Here is a 19568-nt window from a genome sequence, read left to right as displayed (position 1 = left end):
CTCCCCCAACGCCCCGCAGCGGCCGAGCGCGCGCCCCCCCCCACCTTCCCAGGGTGCCCCGCGCGCCGCCCCCTGCCGTTCCCGGAGCAGCAAGATGGCGGACACAATGAGGAGGAGCCGCCTCTCCGCGGCCTGAGCGGGCCGAGCCGAGCCGGAGGGCGCCGCCCGCCCCGGCCCGCCGCCCCTCCCCGCCCTCTGCTCATCCCCGCCGTTCCGCGAGGCCCTGCACGTCCGCTCCCGCCGCCGCCCGGAGCCCCGCCCGGCTCCCCTCAGCGCCGCCGCCGCCCTCGGCGCGGCCCGGCCCGGCCCGGCGGCGGGATGAAGCTGACGGACAACGTGCTGCGGAGCTTCCGCGTGGCCAAGGTCTTCCGCGAGAACTCGGACAAGATCAACTGCTTCGACTTTAGCCCCAACGGCGAGACCGTCATCTCCAGCAGCGACGACGACTCCATCGTTCTCTACGACTGCCAGGAGGGCAAGTGAGTGGCGGGGAGCCGGCCTGGCCCGCCCCTCCGCCGGGCCGGGGGAGCGGGGTGCCTGCCTCGGGAGGGCTGGGGGAGAGTTTCTGGGGCAGGGTGGGGCTGTGAGGGGCGCCGGTTTGGCCGCTGCCCGCTGCGGCGTTCGGGGAGAAGCTGTGCCCGGCTCCGCACCGGTGCGACTGCGCTGAGGAGGGGGCAGGTCTGGCTGGTAAGCTTTAGGTTTTCTTGTTTTTTAGTGTAGGCTTGTAAGTGGAACTGCAACGATGTCTGACCCGGGGGGGGATTGTAAAGGCTAAAGTGGGGCGCAGAGGTGGGAGCAGCATGGTTTTGTCTCCGCTACGGGTGTCTCTGCTTGTTATCTCTGGTAGGCTGGAGCCAGTGATGAGGCTGGAGCCAGCCATGGTGATTTCCCAAGTGTGAGAGAGTTCACTGCTGTGAGAACTAAATAGTTGTTAAGCTTAAGGGGTTGAGTCTGGTCACATTTCCAGGCCTCGGGATTGTTACAGATATGCAAACTGACTTCTCAGGCTTCTCTGGGCTTAAGTCTCGCTAATTAAAATAGAAGCAATTGCTGTGAGCAGTGTACAGATGTGCCATTTTAAACAAGCTAATTTGAGTGTAACTTCTTGGATAAATGTTTTAAGCCAAAAGGTGAAGATGGTGTGGTGTGTGTTTACTGGAACTTCTAAAAACTTCATGGTGTTTTCCTTGAGAACCAGTTCCTAAGTGGTGTCTGGGAGCGTTGCAGAAAAAGGTGGTCCTCTGTGCTTTAAATCCTTTTCTCTAGTTGCATTTTTATCTGTAAAGCACAATTAAAACACATGTGTGATTTACGTGTGTCTTCAAACGTTGTCTTAATTTATATTTAATCAATCAAGGTGCTTATTGATTTCTGTTACTTAAGATTAATGAATTAAGGTGTGTGTGTTTCTCACTGAACAGAGTTGTCCAGTTTATCTTTCTTCTTTCATTGATCACACAATGCTCATCCAGAAATTTGCATGGCACTTGAGATATGGTGCTCTTGTTCAGAGGATAAAACCGTGCAAATAAGACCACCAGTAACACTTGCAGTTGATGTCTTGGAACGTACACAAAAGGCACTTGTATTCTATGAGAGTTGGAACAAATTGAGCCAAATGATGTCATCATTCCATTAAAATCTTTCTCAGTTGGTAGAAGTATGCATTTGGCCGCTTTAAATTCTTTTAAATTTTAATTTTCATGTGCTTCTTGGTGTAGAGATGCAATTCTGAGGTGATTTTTTTTTTTGTAAATTCAAGACTAGAGACCATCAACGTACATATAGAAAGTGAAAGAAAGATGAGCATGTGTATTGTAGGAGAGAGACTAAAAGGACAGGGTAATGCAGGAATGAAAACGAAATGGCTTGGGAGTACCAGGAGGTAGATGTGTCAGTGTTGTGTATATTTTCTAGTAAACCAGGTATTCCTAATCCTCCTGCTTTTTCAAGCAGACCAAGACATCATACTTGCTGTGTTTGAAAGATTGCATCCTGCATACTTTCTTAATATTGCAGACCACTTTCTATATGTTATTTTACACTTCTGTTTAGTTTGCTTGCTTTACACGTTAACATTGTTGGTGTTCCCCATCTGATAGAGTAAACTCTTACTTGAAATTATTTAATTTTTATTTGTGTAAGAATAGGTAACTTTATACGTATGGTGTCTGCCATGGATTGTATTCTAGATCCTAATTATATACCATAGTAGAAGAGCTGAGCGATGTTAATGCAGATGGTATTGATTGCTCTTCCCCTTTGAAACTTGTAGAGAATAGTTTGATGGGTTGGGAGGCATTTAGTCCTTTCATCCCTATCTCCATCTAGTCCTGATGTATGCTTTACAGTCAGAGGGTTTGCTTTAATTAAGTTAAATGTAGAAGATCGATGGTCGTCTGCTGCAGTGCTACAGGGCAATGAGAGTAGTTTCATCAAGGTAACCCCTGTTTCAGGATGCATTTATCTAGTGGCTATAAAATTAATTTGAAAGTTTCTCTTGTACTATCAATTGATTTAAAATTGTAACTGTGATTTTTAGAGGTACCTAGGGATGCAGGACACACTTTTTCTCTTGCCTGGAAAGTTTTAGTAGTGAATTACTTTGTCACTAGAGATTCACATGGAGATGATAAATCAAATCTGTGACTGACCGTTGCTGTGACATGGTGGAATTTGGCAGTTTCAGGCCTATAGTTTATTTTCTTTCTTTAACCACCATTTCAAGGGCCTGGAACTCTCACCTTCTTGTATATGTCATTGCTAACGAATGTAATGGCCAGGAGGAAGTGTTCTGCTTGCTGGGTTTCAGTATAAGATACCCTACTTCATCAAACGGCCTGAATGTTAAAACTTTTCCCCATGTAAAAGTGGCAAACTTTGGGTTTTTTTTTCCCCTGTTAATGAGCAGTTCTTCTGGTAGAATTAAAATGCAACTGTGTTTGGTTATACTTTGGGTACACCCTCACCTAGTTTGCTTTGTTTTGCCGTAACAAAGTGAGCCATACAGCTACAAGAGTCTACCAGTATGACCAAGCCCCATTTCAGTGAACGGCAGTTTCTGAAAGTATCAGGACAGTTTAAGCAGTGATGTGTAGCCAAGGGCTGACAGGGCAAGATTATCTCCTTGAAACACAGATTCTCTTATCATGTATATTCTGAGCTTAGGCAACAAGCTTGAAAAATTTTTCCTGCTTCTTCATGAGCATCCAATAATTTTGGACCTGAGATTCCAATTCTATTGCAAATTGTGTAAACAAGTAAATTGTTGTTGTTGGTTTTTTTTTTTTTTTTAAACTAATTCTGCATCACCAAATATCTCCACAATAGGCTGGCTCAAAAGCATAACCAAGAGGCTTACCTGTGTCTGTTAGGGCTTAAGAATGAACTCTGAAAACTTTTATAACGGCGTTGTGTGTTGGGATGTGCAGCAGTCCTTGAGGCTGGGAACAGGAGGCTCGTGCCTGCAAATTTGTAACTCCGGTATGACATAATGGTGGTCTAGCAAAGGTTTAGCTTGTATTTTAGTATATATCAATTGTGTATTATTTATACAAATAAAAAGGTGATGGATCTGGACTCCTGCTTAGCTGTGGTGTTTACTAGACATATCAGTGAGCCTGGTTTTGGGTGATGGTTTTACCTGCAGTAGTAGTGGTTCCAACCAAGGCACAGATATTATTACAAACCTCGCCTGTGGTTTTTTTCATCTTTATAGCAGATTTGACTGTGATCTCGTAAAGCATTTTTCTTTGCTTGATTCGCAAGTGAGCTGGATAGATTAACCTTAAGCTTGGAATTATGTTTAGTGATTGTGATTTGTTTAAAAAATATGTAAAACTTAGTTTTCTTGGTTGTGTTTTTAAGTAGTCGATTGGGAACAGGCGGTCAGTCTTGTGTGAAGTGACATGCTTCTGCTTGTATCAGCTTACATGAAAACTTCACCTTTCTTAAAACACAGAAGTACTTTCTTTCCTTTTTTTTTGGTAAATGTGCTTTTGTCCATCTGTCGATCTTTATTGTCTCTGGGTATATTCTTTGGTGTATATTCTTTTATTCTGAATAGAACTTCTAAGATTTGAACTTCTCATAGATAAGGAAGAGCCAGACTAGCCATGAGAGTCATAGTATGTTTTGTGTTTTTTGTCGGGGTTGGTTTTTTTTGGTTGGTTGGTTGGTTGGGTTTTTTTTCCTTCCAATTTGGTCAACAGCATAGCTGAGGTAACTACAGAGAGCAGTATGGGGGAATATATCAGACATAATGTTACCGAATTTTGGTGTCTAAATTTGCTTTTGATATTTTAAAGCACATGTTTATATGTACTGTTTTCAATTTGTAGCATGTTTGCATCTGAAAAATTGATCTAAAAGTCTACTGGAGCAACTGAGGAAGAATATGTTGAGATTTGGTCTAAGTGGTACACGTGGTGTATGGGTTTTAATTACACTCGCTGTATTGGCTTTCAGTTAATGGAAGCTTGTCCCCAGCAAATTCGTTTGAAGTCAAAGTCCTATGGCTTCTGCTGTTTGAGAATTAATCTTTAAGAATGAATGTCTATTTTTGTTCCGATATGAAAAGTCTCCAACTCATGCTTTCGTTTGGGTGTGTCAATTTGAGGCTAAGGAAAATAAGGAAAAAGTTGAGCATTTTAGAAATACCTTGTCTGAGGGTGTAGTCTGATAAACTTTTCTTTTGGCAGTGATATTGGTTTAAACTGCTCCTGCTGTTTGTTTCCATTCCCATGCTCTTGTCCTTGGTTTGTGTTGGTAAAATATTTTGTGGGCCTGTGTAATAACAGGAGTTATGAATTTCTGGATTAAAAATAACTCCCGGAAGAGATTGTATTATTTCTGATGTTGATTGGTACCCCTCTTGGTTGACTGCCCAGCTTTGAAACCACTGTGCTACCTCAGTTGAGGAAGAAAGGGGAAGGAGGGTGGTGGACACCTTGCACTGTTTAAACAGGCGCTGCTGCTGCAAGATACATTTATTAACCAGCTACTCCTACATTTACTTTGCAGTTTAAATTTCTAGTGCTGCAGTACATCACTTGCTTACCAGACCCCTAAAAATCCAGTTCTGTATGTTGTCTTCACTCTCACTAGAATGTCTTTAATTCTGTTGCAAAATGTTACATTTGAGTTTCATGCTTTAATTAAGATTGGATATGAGTATAATTCTCCAGTAGGTTGAGAGTCCCTGTGTTACCATTGCTTTTTTAGACTACTGGTATATATACATGTTTGTGTTAATACTGAGAAACCCTATTCTGAATGAGATGCCCTGTTCTAGGTTTTGAAGTAATACAGAACAAAAAGACAAATTATTCTCAAGCTAAATAAGCAGCAGATGAATTAGAGGTTTGGATAGGCAAGGGAACGATAAAGCAGTGCTGCTTGACATTAAGGGCTCATTATGCTAGCTCCTTGTAGTCTTTTTACAGTAGACATCACGGAGAAGAAGAATTTTTGGAGGAGACAAAAGGTGTTACAGGGAACTCCTCAAGCCTAGGGATGGTCTTGGAGAAAGCACCAAGGTGCTCATTTGAAAATCAAATACAAATGCTTTTTTTTCTTTGTATAAAAACGTCTGAGTACTTGAAACAATCTTGTAATACCTCAGTGAAAACAGGCCTTGTTAATGTGGTGAGTTTCAGTTTGAGCTTTTTGTTGCAGTGAATGCAATTACTTCTGCTTCCTTCTGACAGACCAAAGAGAACGCTGTACAGTAAGAAGTATGGAGTGGACCTCATCAGGTACACACACGCTGCCAACACTGTCGTGTACAGCTCCAACAAAATAGATGGTAAGTGATCCACTGGAGCTTAGCATATTTAATATCCTTACACTTAAAACTATATGCCTGGATAAATAGCTCTAAAGAGCTGGGAAAAAATTATAGCAACTTTTCAGTGATAAACATGCTGTCAGAGACAGAGGAATTAATGTTCAACTCTAATGCACAACTCGGTGATATCCCCTCGAGCATGCTGACGTGAGTTTTGTTCACTGCTGCAATAACTAAGGGATTAAACATTGTTAGTGCGATAAAAGTTCGGTTCTTGATTCTGCTGTTCACTTTGCTGTTTGATACCCGTGCCGTCAGCTTCTGTGTCTTAATTTCTTACGTGTGAAATGAGGTAGAAGGAGCATGTGGCCAGAAGGTGGGCTAAATGCCGTAGCTCTGTCTGATACACACACAAGTCAACTGCAAAGGAAGGGAATGTTTTTCCATTCTCTGTACGCAGCAGGGAAGGCAGGAAGTTCAGGTAACTCAGCAGATCACCAGCCAAGCCTGGAGGAGGTCACAGAGCTCTTCTGAGGCTAGCTTTGCTTCTGTTAATCTGTGTTTTTCCATGAAGTAGACAAAAAAACCATTTTCATGCCATTTCTCCACAGTCGGGGTCTGTGATAGCTACACTCTGTAAATCGGTCACATCAAAGGGCTTCTAGAGCTTCATGACAGGCTCTCAATTAATGTATTTGAGTTTAATTTAAAATTCAAATTTAAGACCTGGCAGAGATAGGTACATTAATTATTCTATCAGGCAATACTTCCTAAGGTTGGAAACAGCTAGTGTTAATTTCAAATTTTGTCTCAATTTTGTTTGTTGTAGTCAGTGTCTGAGAGTGTTTCAGCGAACAAGTCTCTTAGCACAGCACTTTATAAATGGGTTTTAATGTTGTATTTGTAAAGTCATCATAATTTCTGGAACAGTGGTTTCGTTTTGGTTTTTCCTTTGCAGAGATGGAGCTTGACAGTAGAGATACTGGCGCCTTGTGTTGTGTGGTAGGTTACTTAAGGAATTTAGAAGAGTATGAATTTGGAGCAGATGGAAGTTAAGAGTTAGGAAGTCAGGTTAAACTAGAACAAGCTGGGCCTGAAACTAGAGGAAAAAGGAAGTTTCCAACTGAATTGGATTTAATGGTGTAAAAGGATTAGAAGTGTGACGGGAAGCATTTGCCTTTTTAGTCTGTTTCACAGCCTACTTATTTTTTTTAATAAGTTTTTACTTTGTTATGTCACATTTTTGACTTGGCTGTTATTTAATTTACAATTAACAATTTAATGAACCATTTTTAATGCCATTTTGAGTTGTGAGTTTTGGTTCCTCAAAGGCTTACCAGTGCTTATAAACAAAAACTTCATCCTGCAGGGTAGCATTATGATAAATAATTAGAAGAAAAGAAGAAGATAGAATGTGAAAGTATTTGTTGCTGTTACGAACTGTAAGCCGAATAAAACCAGCAGTGTGTTCCGTAGGGGTCCAAATACTTTGTAGTCCCTAATGCATGCGGTCTTGGGCAAGGTGCATTGTATTTAACCTGATAACATAGTTACTGGGAGGGAAAATTAACCCAGGAACACGTTACAGGAGGGCTAGCGCTTGCTCCCAAGCATTTTTTGTGTTGGAGTTGCTACCGATCCACTTACTTCTGAAGATTTCCTCAAGACCTTTGAGCCTACTTCCTCTTGCCTGATTCCAGGCTGAGGTAGTAGTTTGTACAGTTTGAGGGTCTATGATACCACCCGGTACAGGAGATAACTGTACAGGCCACTGCCTTGCCTGGGACAGAGCGCTGCCAACAAAAAGGATCACAAAGGATCACAGTTCCTCAGTGCTTCCTCTTTAGCAAAAGAAGATGAAATTCTGCATGGATACTTTGGAAATCAGGTAACAACAGTTCTTGCAGGAAAAACTAGAGATGTATCTTAACAGCATGCTTGAAGTGTATTGGTTCTAGCTGTGATGGGATGTGACACTGGTGTTGGGGACTTTGGAGAGTCACCTCAGGTCACTTAGAGCCTTTCGGAATGGTGTGTCACCAGCATCATGTTTCCAACTTGATCAGTCAGCTTTAGTTTTCTTGTCAAATACTGGAGGGTGGTCTAGAACTCTGATCTCAGCTTGATGTGAAACCTCAGGCAAAAATGGTAACTTGATCATTTTTTCCACAGAAACTAAATTTTGCTGAATGAGCCTTTCAAAAATCTCTGAACACAGTAGCCTTTATGAGTGTTAAAATGCTCTGTGCATATTGCATCCTCCTGGCTCTTGTTCTTCTGAGTCAAAAGTAAAAATGTCCTTTCCTTCAGTTTATCTTTGGAGCCTCAGCAGGACTTGTTGTTACAGCAGTATGGAGTCTCTTGGCGTTGTATTGTGCAGGTGCATAATGCAAATCTCTTCCATCCAGCAACAGCTTAAACTAGTATCCTTTAACTAGTGTGAGAAGGGATTTTGCTGATGCTGCTTTCAGATACCAGAGGTTTAACTTGTGCTCTTCACATTTCATCGCTCAGATGGATCTGCACATAAAGATTAAAAAGTGGCTCCTGTGCTTTAATAATTGTTTCCTCTTACAAGGATTTATTTTAATCTTGGGAGAAAGTCTCAACAGCATCTTCAAAATTTCTGGGCTACTCTTAGTATGTTCATCTACACTCAGAATAAAATCACCACTTGAAAAATGTTGTGGTGCTGCTCTGTGGTGCTGCTCAATATATGTTGAAGATTGCTTTAAGTGCACTAAGCTTTAGATTACTCCTCTGTCCTCTTCTTAAAGCTTAGCTGCTCTAAGTGCAGAGAATGTGTGAAGCTGTTGATTGTCAGATTAAAAAAAAGAAGAGAGATTTGCTACTTTTTAATGGTCTTGTCCTGGCTTTGAAGTTCATGTTTTTATCTTCTCTTTGGCTAAATGCTAGAATTCACACATTTCCTATGCTTACTGTTTAGTTGGAGATTTATTTGCTGGATGTGTATGTAGGTAAGACAGCAAGATTCCTGCTGTATAGCAAAAAAAAAGTGGTAGTATCAACTTTGTAAATTTGATACTCTCAATTTTGTGAGAATGATAGAATAAAACCTACTGGTACTTAAATTTTAGCAACTTTGAAATTAACTTGGCGTAAATCACGTGACAGTTTGCCTTTAAGATGCAATATGACTTCAGACTGTGGGAAGTATCTTTTCCTGGTGCCTGATTTCCAGGTCTGCCTTGGAAACCAGGTTGGTTTATGTCTGTTTCTAACTTGATTCTGTTTCAAAGTTTGACTTGAAATCAAATGACCAGAGTTATTCACTGCGGCAAGATTGCTGTTGCTGCAGGGAGCAAGTTTACTGTGTGACCGCTTTTAGATAACGTTTGGTTCATGGTATAATAGAGCATATGGTTTGTTTATGTTTTCAGATACAATCCGATACCTCTCCCTGCATGACAACAAATACATTCGGTATTTCCCGGGTCATACAAAAAGGTAAGATGTGGCTTGGAGACAGTACAGGAGAAATTGAAATAATGATTGTAATGAGCTTGAGTTATGTTACACTTGAATCACTCTGGTTTTCACTTTGTAGAACTGTTCATGGCAGTTACGAGCTTGTACGCAACTGTTGGGGAAGGTGTTGCTCCGTTCACTTCTTTTGTGTGTCTCTGATGTGTGTGGTCTTCTGTGTTGCAGAGTGGTTGCTCTTTCAATGTCTCCAGTGGATGATACTTTTATTTCTGGATCCCTTGATAAAACTATTCGACTTTGGGATCTCCGCTCTCCAAATTGCCAGGTAGGATATCAAATTCATGCGCATAGTGTGTTGCATTTTCAGTTAGAAGATGAAAAATGGATGTGTGCTTGTTATAAAACAAAAATACTGCCAGAAATGTATGCTGCTGATTTAGTGTTGACACCTTCTTGGAATGCTGAAGGAGCCTTGATCACAAATCTCTGCGAAATATGTATGTCGCATTGTGTAATACCACTCACTTTCACCTATGCCTCTGCTGGCGAAGCACTGGGAAGAGCAAGAAATAACACCCACAGCTGATGAAACAAGAGAAGAGCTGGGTGTTGTCAGCTTGTTCATCAGGCTGCTACCCCATGCAGAGAGTGTTCTCTCTTAGCCGGCATCTCTCCTGGGTTGAGAATGCATTTTATCTGAGTGTTTATAGTGTGTGTTTAAAATTGATGCCTTGATGCAATTAAATTTGATGAAGAAATTGATGATCTAAAGTAACACAGCAGCCATATGGTCTACTCCCTCCTTGCATCACCTTTGTTGTTCATCAGACCTGTTTGTGAGCAGATTTAACTCTCTAGCAAGGCAAAACCCTATTTGTTTTTATTTATTTGCTTTGCTGGAATACATTACTGTACTCTTTTTTTTTTTTTTTTTTTTTTTTTTAGTGGAAGCAGGCTTGTGTGAGCTGAGAAAAGTACCAGAGCTGGCAGCAGGGGCAGGAATGAAAGACTAGGGGTAGAATCTCCACCTTTTACTGGTGATGAGCTGTTTTGTCCCTATATCTGGACATGTAGTCTTGTGCTCTCACATTTTCCCATCTCACTGGGACCATTTTGCTTATGAGAGGGGGCTATTTACTTATTCCAGATGATGTAACTGTAAATGCAAAAGGAAGAAAAGGTTATATTTCTTACAAAATTGTTTTATCTGTCTTAAAACCAAGCTTTTTCTGACAAGGAAACTTAATTTTGCCTTTCTCTGGGAGTATGCCTTTAATGCCTTTCTCTGGGAGTAAGTTTCCCTTGGGATGAATGTCAATCTCAGAATTGCTACAGGTGAGATAGGGTTGTAAATTCAGTAGCAGTTCTGTGATTTATGCTAATGCCTGAAGTTGGAAGAATGGTAAAATTTGTGACTGGAAGCTGCATCCAGCAAAGTTTGGAAAACAGGTTAAGCGTTACTTGTAATTTTCAATTTGCCCATGAGATGGCAGCCGTAGTACCTAGAAATATTATGGGGAAACCAGAGATGTCCCACTTGCGAGGGCCCTGAGTATTGGCTAGCTTACTGTCTAGCCTTCAGAGATCACAGGGAAAACTGACCTAAATTGGAAAGAAGAGAGGAGTAGTGAAGTCTCTAGACTTCTCTAGAGAAGAATGGTATTTCAGAAATGCAGAAACTTCTTAAATGTATTGTTGATTTAATCAAAGATGTGTTCTTATTTATGTGCATACAGTTACATAAAGACATTTGTCTAACGTGCACAGACCTGCCAGTCAGGATACAGAAAATTATATATCTTGTTGGCTTTTACCAAATTTTCTCAAGTCTTTTCTACTATATGAGTGTAGGGAAAAGTTAACATTAAAAATAAGCACTGATAGTAATCTGTCAATTTTAATATGTAAGGTCTGTTGGCTTCCAGAAGGTATGAGTTTTCATTAAACAGGCATGGAAAGTTCAGCAGTGGTGTTCACTGGAGCTGTTTCTCCTTGCTTTCAAAAGACATTTTTTTCCCCTCCTTCACAACCATATCTGGTAGAGCATTGCTATCAATCCCAGCAGCAGTGTTTTGTGGTACTGTCTGGTATGGTTATTAATACAGCCACATCATGTACCCATATCTGGGTACTTCTTGAGTGGATGACATCTCAAATGAGGTCTTGATTTGTTCTGATGTAAACTTTGTCATTGCAGCAAACTAGAAGCTCCATATGATGACCTGAAGTAGTTGGAGTTGCTTTTGAGAAGCTGAGTTCTGAACCTTTGTAAAACTTCAGTATTTACAATTGAAATTCAGTTGTTCCACCCATAGGCTACTGTCCTGCTCACAGTGGGCTCAAAGGGTGGTGGTAGAAATGTAAGCATCAGCTTTGTGAAATAATTTGGACTTCTTCCATTTTCTAGGGTTTAATGCATCTCCAGGGGAAGCCTGTGTGTTCTTTTGACCCAGAAGGGTTGATTTTTGCTGCTGGAGTAAATTCTGAAATGGTGAAGCTTTACGATCTCCGTTCTTTTGACAAGGTGAGGTACCCTAACTTCACTTCTTACACTTTTTATCTTGCAAGAAGTAGTCTAAACTTAGTGCTCAGAGGCTGGATTTGTTTACTCCAGCTTACTGTCTGGGGGTGCCTACTTGGCACCTAGAGAGTTTTTGGTAAGTTAAGATCTCTCAGACAGAGAGGGGTACGTGCGGTCACCTAATCCTGAAGTTTACTCTTGAACCAATGTTAAACTAGTTCCGCTAACTCTTTAACCTGTTCCAAACTCCTCTTTAGGCTTTTTCTTGTTGTTAGGTTTTGGTGTTTTGTTTGGTGGGTTTTTTTTTTTTTCCTTGCTGCTTATTCTGGAAGAACACTGGCAAAGATGGAGCCAGGATTGTCAGAAAGGATGGAAATTTCAAAGGAAACTGTAATTGGGTGGGCAGCTGAACTGGCTAAGCACTGAGCATAGTTAGTTCCATGGTTTTCAAAAAGTCAAATGACAATAACACTGACTCAAGCTCTTTCTCTAACTTTAATTAGTAGCCTTGTTTGAAAACTTCATCCTACCTTAAATTAATTTCTGCTGTTGAATGTGGTAGTGTATGGGACTATTGGGTATTGAAACACCCTACTGTGGCTCTTTTTTGCTATGGAAACTATGGATTCATACTTCCTTGAAACTTACACATGCAGTGACATGTTTTTGCCATGACACTTTTCTTTGGTATCTTAGGACTAAAGGTTTCCTTTTGAAAAATGCTAAACTTTTTCCTGAGCTAAGGTTAAAAGCAGACTTTTGTTAGCAGCAATGCATACAGAGTCTACATCGTATTTCCTGTTTTCTCTTTGAAGGGGCCATTTGCTACGTTTAAAATGCAGTATGATCGAACATGTGAGTGGACAGGCCTGAAGTTCAGTAATGATGGCAAGCTCATCCTCATATCGACTAATGGAGGGTTCATTCGACTGATTGATGCCTTTAAAGGAGCTGTCCTGCATACGTTTGGGGTGAGCACGTTGCCTGTGTTAGATGCTTGAAACTTGGTGTTAGGTTTGGGAGCAGATGCCCTTTGGTTGCGAGATTACCGTGGACACACTCTCTACTACATATTCTCCTGTTTTCTGCCATAGGGTTATAACAATAGTAAGGCTGTCACGCTGGAGGCATCATTCACACCAGACTCTCAGTTCATCATGATAGGTAAGATAATTCTTCTTGAAAGAATTTTGGTGCTCTCAAATTAGGTGTGTTATGTAGGACTAAAGTTGTGTCTGTGTTGGGAAGCAGAATGCATTTAAATAATACAGTGCAGCTGTAAGCTTTCTTTGCATTGACAGTTTTCTGTTTTGTTGGGTTGCTCAGCATTTTCTAGACTGAAATGTAAACAAGCCTGCAAGAAGACTTTTGTTTTTTCCTTTAGATATGAAAACTATGCCCAAAAAAAGATAAGAAACCAGCAAACTTTTGTAATGCGTGGAGATCTGTCACATAATTTATGTCAATGATCCTCACCCTGTGGCTAGGATGCACTCATGTGCTGCCTCTAAAAGTGTTTCGGGGCTGTATGTTGTGGCCTGCCCTCCATTACCTTGATGAACAAGGCACCTGTCTGTGCTTGGGCAATTGGTCTCATAGCCTGGTGCGTTTGTACACCTCCCAGGGACATTCCTGCACTGGCAATGTGCTGGGCAGCTGCATTTTGTTCATGTGGCTCTTGTAAATTCCAATGTCTGTGGAACAAGCTCTGCTTAACCCTTGATAGAAGCAGTAGGCATCAGCCTGATGGCTCCCAGCATGATTCCTCTAGCCCAGGCCCCCTTCCTCACCCCCTGCAGGAGGGACTCCTGAGTGAAGTGGGTGGCAAAAAGCAGTTGCAGCTCTTGTAAAGCCTGGTGCTGCAGGTTGGGCACCCCGAGGTAAGTGCTTCAGTCACTCTGCTACACTCTGCTGCCCAACAGGACCCAAAGTCAGACATATTGGTGTGGTGCTGCCCTCTCCTAGCACTTTCTTTTTGTTCTTATTTATATGTCTGGTACATCAAATATGTTTAACTTTGTGGTAATTGGTATCCTGATCCTAATTTTTCCTGGATGAGTGATGGTCTTGGCAAAACTTCTTTCTTTTGTTCTGGCTGAGAACTTCCTGATTGCAGAGAAGGCGGAGGGGGGGGGTGTGTCTTTGTTTAGTCTGTCTCTAGAGAGCACTTGTATTGCACATATTTACCTTCCTGCTGTGCCCTTCCAAATGAAAACTATAGTGGAAGAAGTTCCAAAACACTTATTTCTGTTCAGTTTTTACATATGGTTAAGTTGTAGCTGGTGCTTCTTAATTTTTCCTCCCTGAAAGGCTATACACACAGAAGCAGAAGAAAATTCCTTGCATTTTTATTAGGAATCCTGTCTAAAATGAGACTAAAGCAGAATTGAATTATAATAGTGTTAAGTGCCCAGCCTCAGAGTTTGCGAAATGCCATGTTAGAGTGAAAAACCTGTCCTGTTGTAGCAATGTGGAGAGTTGACATCTCCAGTGAAGCTTCTGGTATTTGGCATAGTGCATTGCAGTCTGGTTACCTTCAATGGTAAAGCCTTTGATTTGATTCTGTGGCTACCAAGTGAAATATTTATCTCTTTCTGTGCCTGAACTGAGAACTTGTGTGAACAGTGACTCTTATACCCAGCTTTTGGCCTCTTGCACATGGGTGCAAGTTGGAAAGGGTCTTTCCTCCTTAGCTGGATGGTGTCAGCCCTCCTTTTCTACTGGGTGACTGTAGTTGTTAACCTCTTTGCCAGAATAGCGTTGCACTGTTGCATAGTTGAGTCTCTGCAGTGCAAAGATACAAACCTGCTGTTTGGATACAGGTGTGCAAATTTTAGTGATGTTTTGTAAATGCCCTAGTGATACTTTGAGAATTTTAAAGGTTAAGCTATGAAGACGAGGCATGCTTGTTCCTACAGTTCTCTGACGGAAAACATTGTGTACTTCACTTTCTCTGCTGGCCTCTCCAATGTATCTTGCATATCTTGTTTTCCATTCCTGCCTGCAGGTTCAGAGGATGGGAAGATTCATGTTTGGAATGGGGAAAGCGGGATGAAGGTGGCTGTACTGGATGGGAAACACACAGGTCCTATAACCTGTCTGCAGTTCAATCCAAAATTCATGACTTTTGCTAGCGCATGTTCCAATATGGTAAGGAAAGTGTTTTAAGTTCCTCCTAGCTCAATGAAGTGCTGACCCTTTTAGAAATGAATCTGAGATGGCTCAGTGCCACTGATGGCTATTTCCTTGGGCTTTGGTGAGAGCCAGGTCCCTGTCTGTCCCACCTTGATTGTGCCTTACCTGGCAGGTAGATATGTGGGGCAGCACACCTGGCAAGCCAGCTTTTGTACACACACATGAAAGCAGAGCAGTGAGTGCTCACGCAGAAGTAAGAGTTCTTTAGGTCACTGTGCGCAGCTGGTATTTTCAGTTTGTGTAAGACTGCCTTGCTCTGGAGAATGTGCAATGCAAACCAAACCAGCGTAAGCAAGGATTGTAACCTTACACTGCTGGGAGGGTGTTGCTGCCTCTTTGGTAGTCTGCCCGTGTGCTTACAGAAGGTAGCAGTGATCAGCTCCTACAGTGTGCTGTAGGAGAGATTTGTGTTCTGCTCTGTAAAAGATGTTCTTTCTTTCCTCTTTGTAGGCCTTCTGGTTGCCAACTATTGACGACTAATTCCTATGCTGCAGCTGCTGTCAGATGACTTCCATGCTGCGAACAGCAGCACATCATTACAACCATAGTATTGGAATTGCCTAGGTCTCCTAGACTGTGTTCCTGTTCCTGCGTATGTTTCCTTATGTCTTACCTTTATTTGCTGCATTCCTTTGTGAGGACTTTTCCACTTGGCCTCCTAGCATGTTCAGAAGCAGCATGCTACATGTTCTCACCTTCTAGTCTGTGCCCAGCAGGCTTCAGCTGAAGTTGGAACTGACAGTATTATTTCTAAGAGCAATGAAGTCTGTTTTATTTACAAAACATTTGTGGCATTTTTTAAGCTGTAATTGTGTGTTTTCCTTCTGTAAGTGCACAAGGCTATTGATGTTCCAAGGTGGAACGTTCAGTTCCTTCCCATAAGTGCATGTTTTTCACATCTGGGATCTCTGGTTTCACTGCAGTCCACAGATGCAAAGTTACTTCTGTGCCAAATGTGAACACTGACAGTTTTCAACTTAAACAGCAGATGCTGGATTCTCTGGCAGTGGAACACGTGCCGAAAGAGTGGGTGACTGTAAATATGCATTATATATCCTGTCATCCTTTTTTTGGCGATTTAGTGTGCAACAAACCATACAGGTTTTGTCCACTGCCAGAGCTTGCTGAAGCCTCCCTGCTGTTTGCTGTGCCAGCATCCCAGAGGGCGCAGACAGTACTGATGAAGTCCAGTCAGCATCCCAAGCAATAAAGGAGTCTGTCAGCAGGAAGATGGAGAAACCAAACTGAGACTGAAAGCACAGTCTGCCTGTGTTATCTTCCTTATGTATCATCTTGGCTGATCTTACTTGTAAATATCGTGGGGGGAGGGCAGTGGGAATGGGCCATATTTTTTTACTTTTAGATATTAAAGAATATGATGTGGGCCAGTATTGTGGGGTGTCTAGGCTGTTTACCTTCACCGATGCAGTTTTCCCCTCCTGGTTTGTAAATAAGCTCCATTAAATTCTCCCCACACCGGGCTTAGACCTGTATCCCTTTGTTGATAAAACTGACATGCAGTTAGTTCATCATGCATTTTGTTACAGGCCCTGCAGGTTTTCAGCGATAGCCCCAAAAGAGCGATGCTTCCTTTGTCACATGGTGTCTGCAGAATTGAATTTTTAAAATCTTACATGTGACTCTGCTGACTCTGTTTTGCTGTGGCCCTGCTCCAAGGAACACCCCTGCAAGAGATGGGAGGGATGTGCTCTCCTGCTCCAGAGGGGCTTGTGGACGAATGGCACAGAAAGGCTGGCAAGCTGGTCTTCAAGCCTGCTTCCAGTTTCTTTTTCCTGAAACACTGCATTGATCAAAGGCATCCACCAGCAGGCCGGGACAGGCTCGGTGTAAATGTGTTCATTGTATTCTTGCCTTTCCAAACGCACTTGGCTTTATGTGCTGGGTCACAGCATGGGAAGTCCATTCTTTCCCTCGCCCAGTCACCTGCGCTCCCCCTCTCCTAAATGTAAAATGCTGGTAAGGTGACAAGCACAGTAATGGGCATGTTCTCTCTGCGCTCAAGTGCCAGTCCATACTGGAAAACAGTGCTCGAGCATTTTACCTTAGGTCAGTTGTCTAGATGTTCCCCTCTTACAGCAAAGTTAGTCTCAACTGTGGGGCCCTGTATATAATTCAGAGCATGTTTCCCTGGAAAAGTAAATCGGCTTGTAGAACAGCTTCTTCCGTTTTGCTTTACCTCGCCTTTTTCTCTTTTTACAGCCCTTGCCAGCGGAAATGTGCTGTGCTAAGAGCTGGGCATGGGGAATGAGCATTTCTCCACTGCTGGTGCCTTTAAAGTAGCAGCGCATGCTGAGCTGCAGCATTTGCCTGTGACAGTCGGCAGGAGGACTGCCCCCACGAGGCAGTCTGGTAAACTTGGCGTTTGAATTGATGCTGCGGTTGAAGCTTCTCCTTAGGCTCCGTGGCTTGCCTCGGCTGATGCTACTGCACGAGTTTAGAGCCATTTCTAACAGCACGGTCTGTGATGTGAGTTTGCTGTCCACCAGACTGGAGGACGGAGGGGAACAGTGGACTGATGCTTTCGATCTTGCCAAACAGACCTGCTGTTGGAGATGCAGATCAGAGATTCATACTACTACACCAGCATCCCTCTTCCCAGCGTGTGCTGTCCCACTGTCCCCTATAAAGGCCCAGCGCAAAGGGAGACGGTTATCTCAGTCTTCACAGTTGACTAGGTTTCCACAGCCACCTCTTCAACTCAGTATTGTTGCATTTCAGGCTGCTTGGTGCTATTTTACCATTGTTGGTGTTTCTGTAAGCAGCTGTATTTTGCAGAGGTTTTTAACATACAGGTATTTGGGGTTTGTAGTGCATTTTAACAGTTAAACTTTAGCGTTCAGTAGCAAATTGTCTTTCAGGGTTTTACCAACTCTGTTGCCTGAAGAAGTAAACAGATAGCCCCCAGCCATTTTTCTTGTTACTTTTCACAGGGAAGCATTTGGAAGTCTTTTATTCTAAAAATGCTCTTGGCTAACGTGGTTTGAGTGCTTGTCTAAAAACTGTTGTTCAGCTCTCTTCCGCTTGCAGTGTTGTGAAACATTGTGCGTTGCAGCATGAAATCTTTAAGAAAAAGAGGACCAAAGGACTGATCTAGAAGGACACATACACTAAGAACATCGGTGGCTTTCTGGAGGGAAGATAAATTTACAGGTTTGTGCACAACACAGCACTAATGCTCAGTTCAAAATTAAAGCTGAATGCCTTCCCAGGGCTGATTGCCACCCACACAGGCAAAGACATCTTTCTTGGTTGATGTAGCACTGAGTGTTTTCCATCTGCCTTTAAAAGAGGGCAATGTGCCAAGTATTGTCAAGGAACTTGAGTATCTCGTGTTTCTAGAAGGTTAGACGGGAAAGGTGAATAAAGCTTTTAGCTTCCAGCTTCTATGTGCTTCTCTAAAAGTATCGGGATTGCAATTCCTGTGCTCTTCAGGGCAGCCAGCTAATGAGAAACGGACCTCATTAAAACAGCTCTCCCAGCTCTAATGGAGTGTCCCACCTTATGTAAAGCCAAGCAGGAAACAGCATTCCCCCTCCAAATTTGACATTTAAATGATTAATCCCCCCCCATGTTCTTTGGGATGAAGTAAAGACATTTCTTCAAAACACAGGGGAAGTGAGACTCAACAGCCCACTTCTGAATAAGCAGTGGTGGTGGCTGAGCACATCTGCTGGGGCTGTAGGAGATTTCGGGTGTAATTCTCTTCTCCAAGTTGGTCTTTGAGAGAGTTTTGGTTTGTTTGTTTTTTTTTTTTTGAGGCTCCCAGGTCCTTGGTTAATGTCCCAACCCCTGCTCTGGGAGACACAGGAACAATTGAGTGAACAAATTTGGAAGCAGCAGTGTATCTTTTCCAATGCCTCTTGACTGTATTTGCACTTTAAGAGACTTCACCTTGGTTTGAGGTCAGGGGCTAGGATCCTGGCGAGCCTTTTAGAAACTGGTCTCTTTGGTCGTGAGCTGGTATGGGGAGTTTGACTCCTAGGTGGCATCTGCCAGATGAGTGTAAATACATAAAATCAAATTATGCTTTGTCACAAAATACTACGTATGTGGAGAATTCAATGTTGTGGCTGTTAACAATAAATATTTTGTAGAGAGATCGAGTCCTGTAAATTCTGCGTTTGTCCAGTGTGATACAACTTGCTGTTTTCTTGGAAGGGAAGGGGAGAATCATCCATTTTTTTAAAAGCCCCTTTGTTCTGGAAAGTCAGAAGCTCTACGGTGGAAACTGATGCTCTGAAGCTATCCCTATGTAAATTGCCCATTTTAAGAGACGCTTCTTGCCTAGGAACGTATCAGGATAGGGAAGCGGACTTGCGACAGCTACTTGCTTCAGGTATGGTGCCCTAGGTAGAGGGATGTTCACAGAAGCCTGTGGTCTGGATGGAAGAGCTGAGCCCTTTCTCAGCAGGAAGGCGGGGAAATAGCTTGTTGCTTTGGAGTAACAGGAGACTTGGATTGTTACAGTCAATGTATGTATAGCATTACAGCTGCTGTAGGGGGAACGGCAGCTAGCATCAGGTTAACATGGGTAAAAGCCCATGTGCATCATTTTCAGATTAAACTCAAGAGGATGGGGGAAAACCGAAGGAGAGA

General features: G+C 42.5%; 1 protein-coding gene across 1 annotated transcript; it reads left to right on the top strand.

The window, feature by feature from the left end:
- Positions 1–53: 53 nt before the first annotated feature.
- Positions 54–19084, top strand: WDR82 (WD repeat domain 82). Its single transcript, XM_075513874.1, has 9 exons — positions 54–479; positions 5709–5806; positions 9190–9256; positions 9461–9560; positions 11643–11759; positions 12572–12727; positions 12851–12920; positions 14764–14906; positions 15402–19084. Exons 1-9 carry the CDS (start codon positions 319–321, stop codon positions 15429–15431), a joined length of 942 nt encoding a protein of 313 aa, XP_075369989.1. The 5' UTR covers positions 54–318; the 3' UTR covers positions 15432–19084.
- Positions 19085–19568: the final 484 nt, after the last annotated feature.

The sequence above is a fragment of the Mycteria americana genome, chromosome 11 (assembly GCF_035582795.1).
Source record: "Mycteria americana isolate JAX WOST 10 ecotype Jacksonville Zoo and Gardens chromosome 11, USCA_MyAme_1.0, whole genome shotgun sequence".
NCBI classification, from domain to species: domain Eukaryota; kingdom Metazoa; phylum Chordata; class Aves; order Ciconiiformes; family Ciconiidae; genus Mycteria; species Mycteria americana.
Note: the sequence above shows the minus strand (reverse complement) of the source record. Positions and strands in the feature narration are given on the sequence as shown.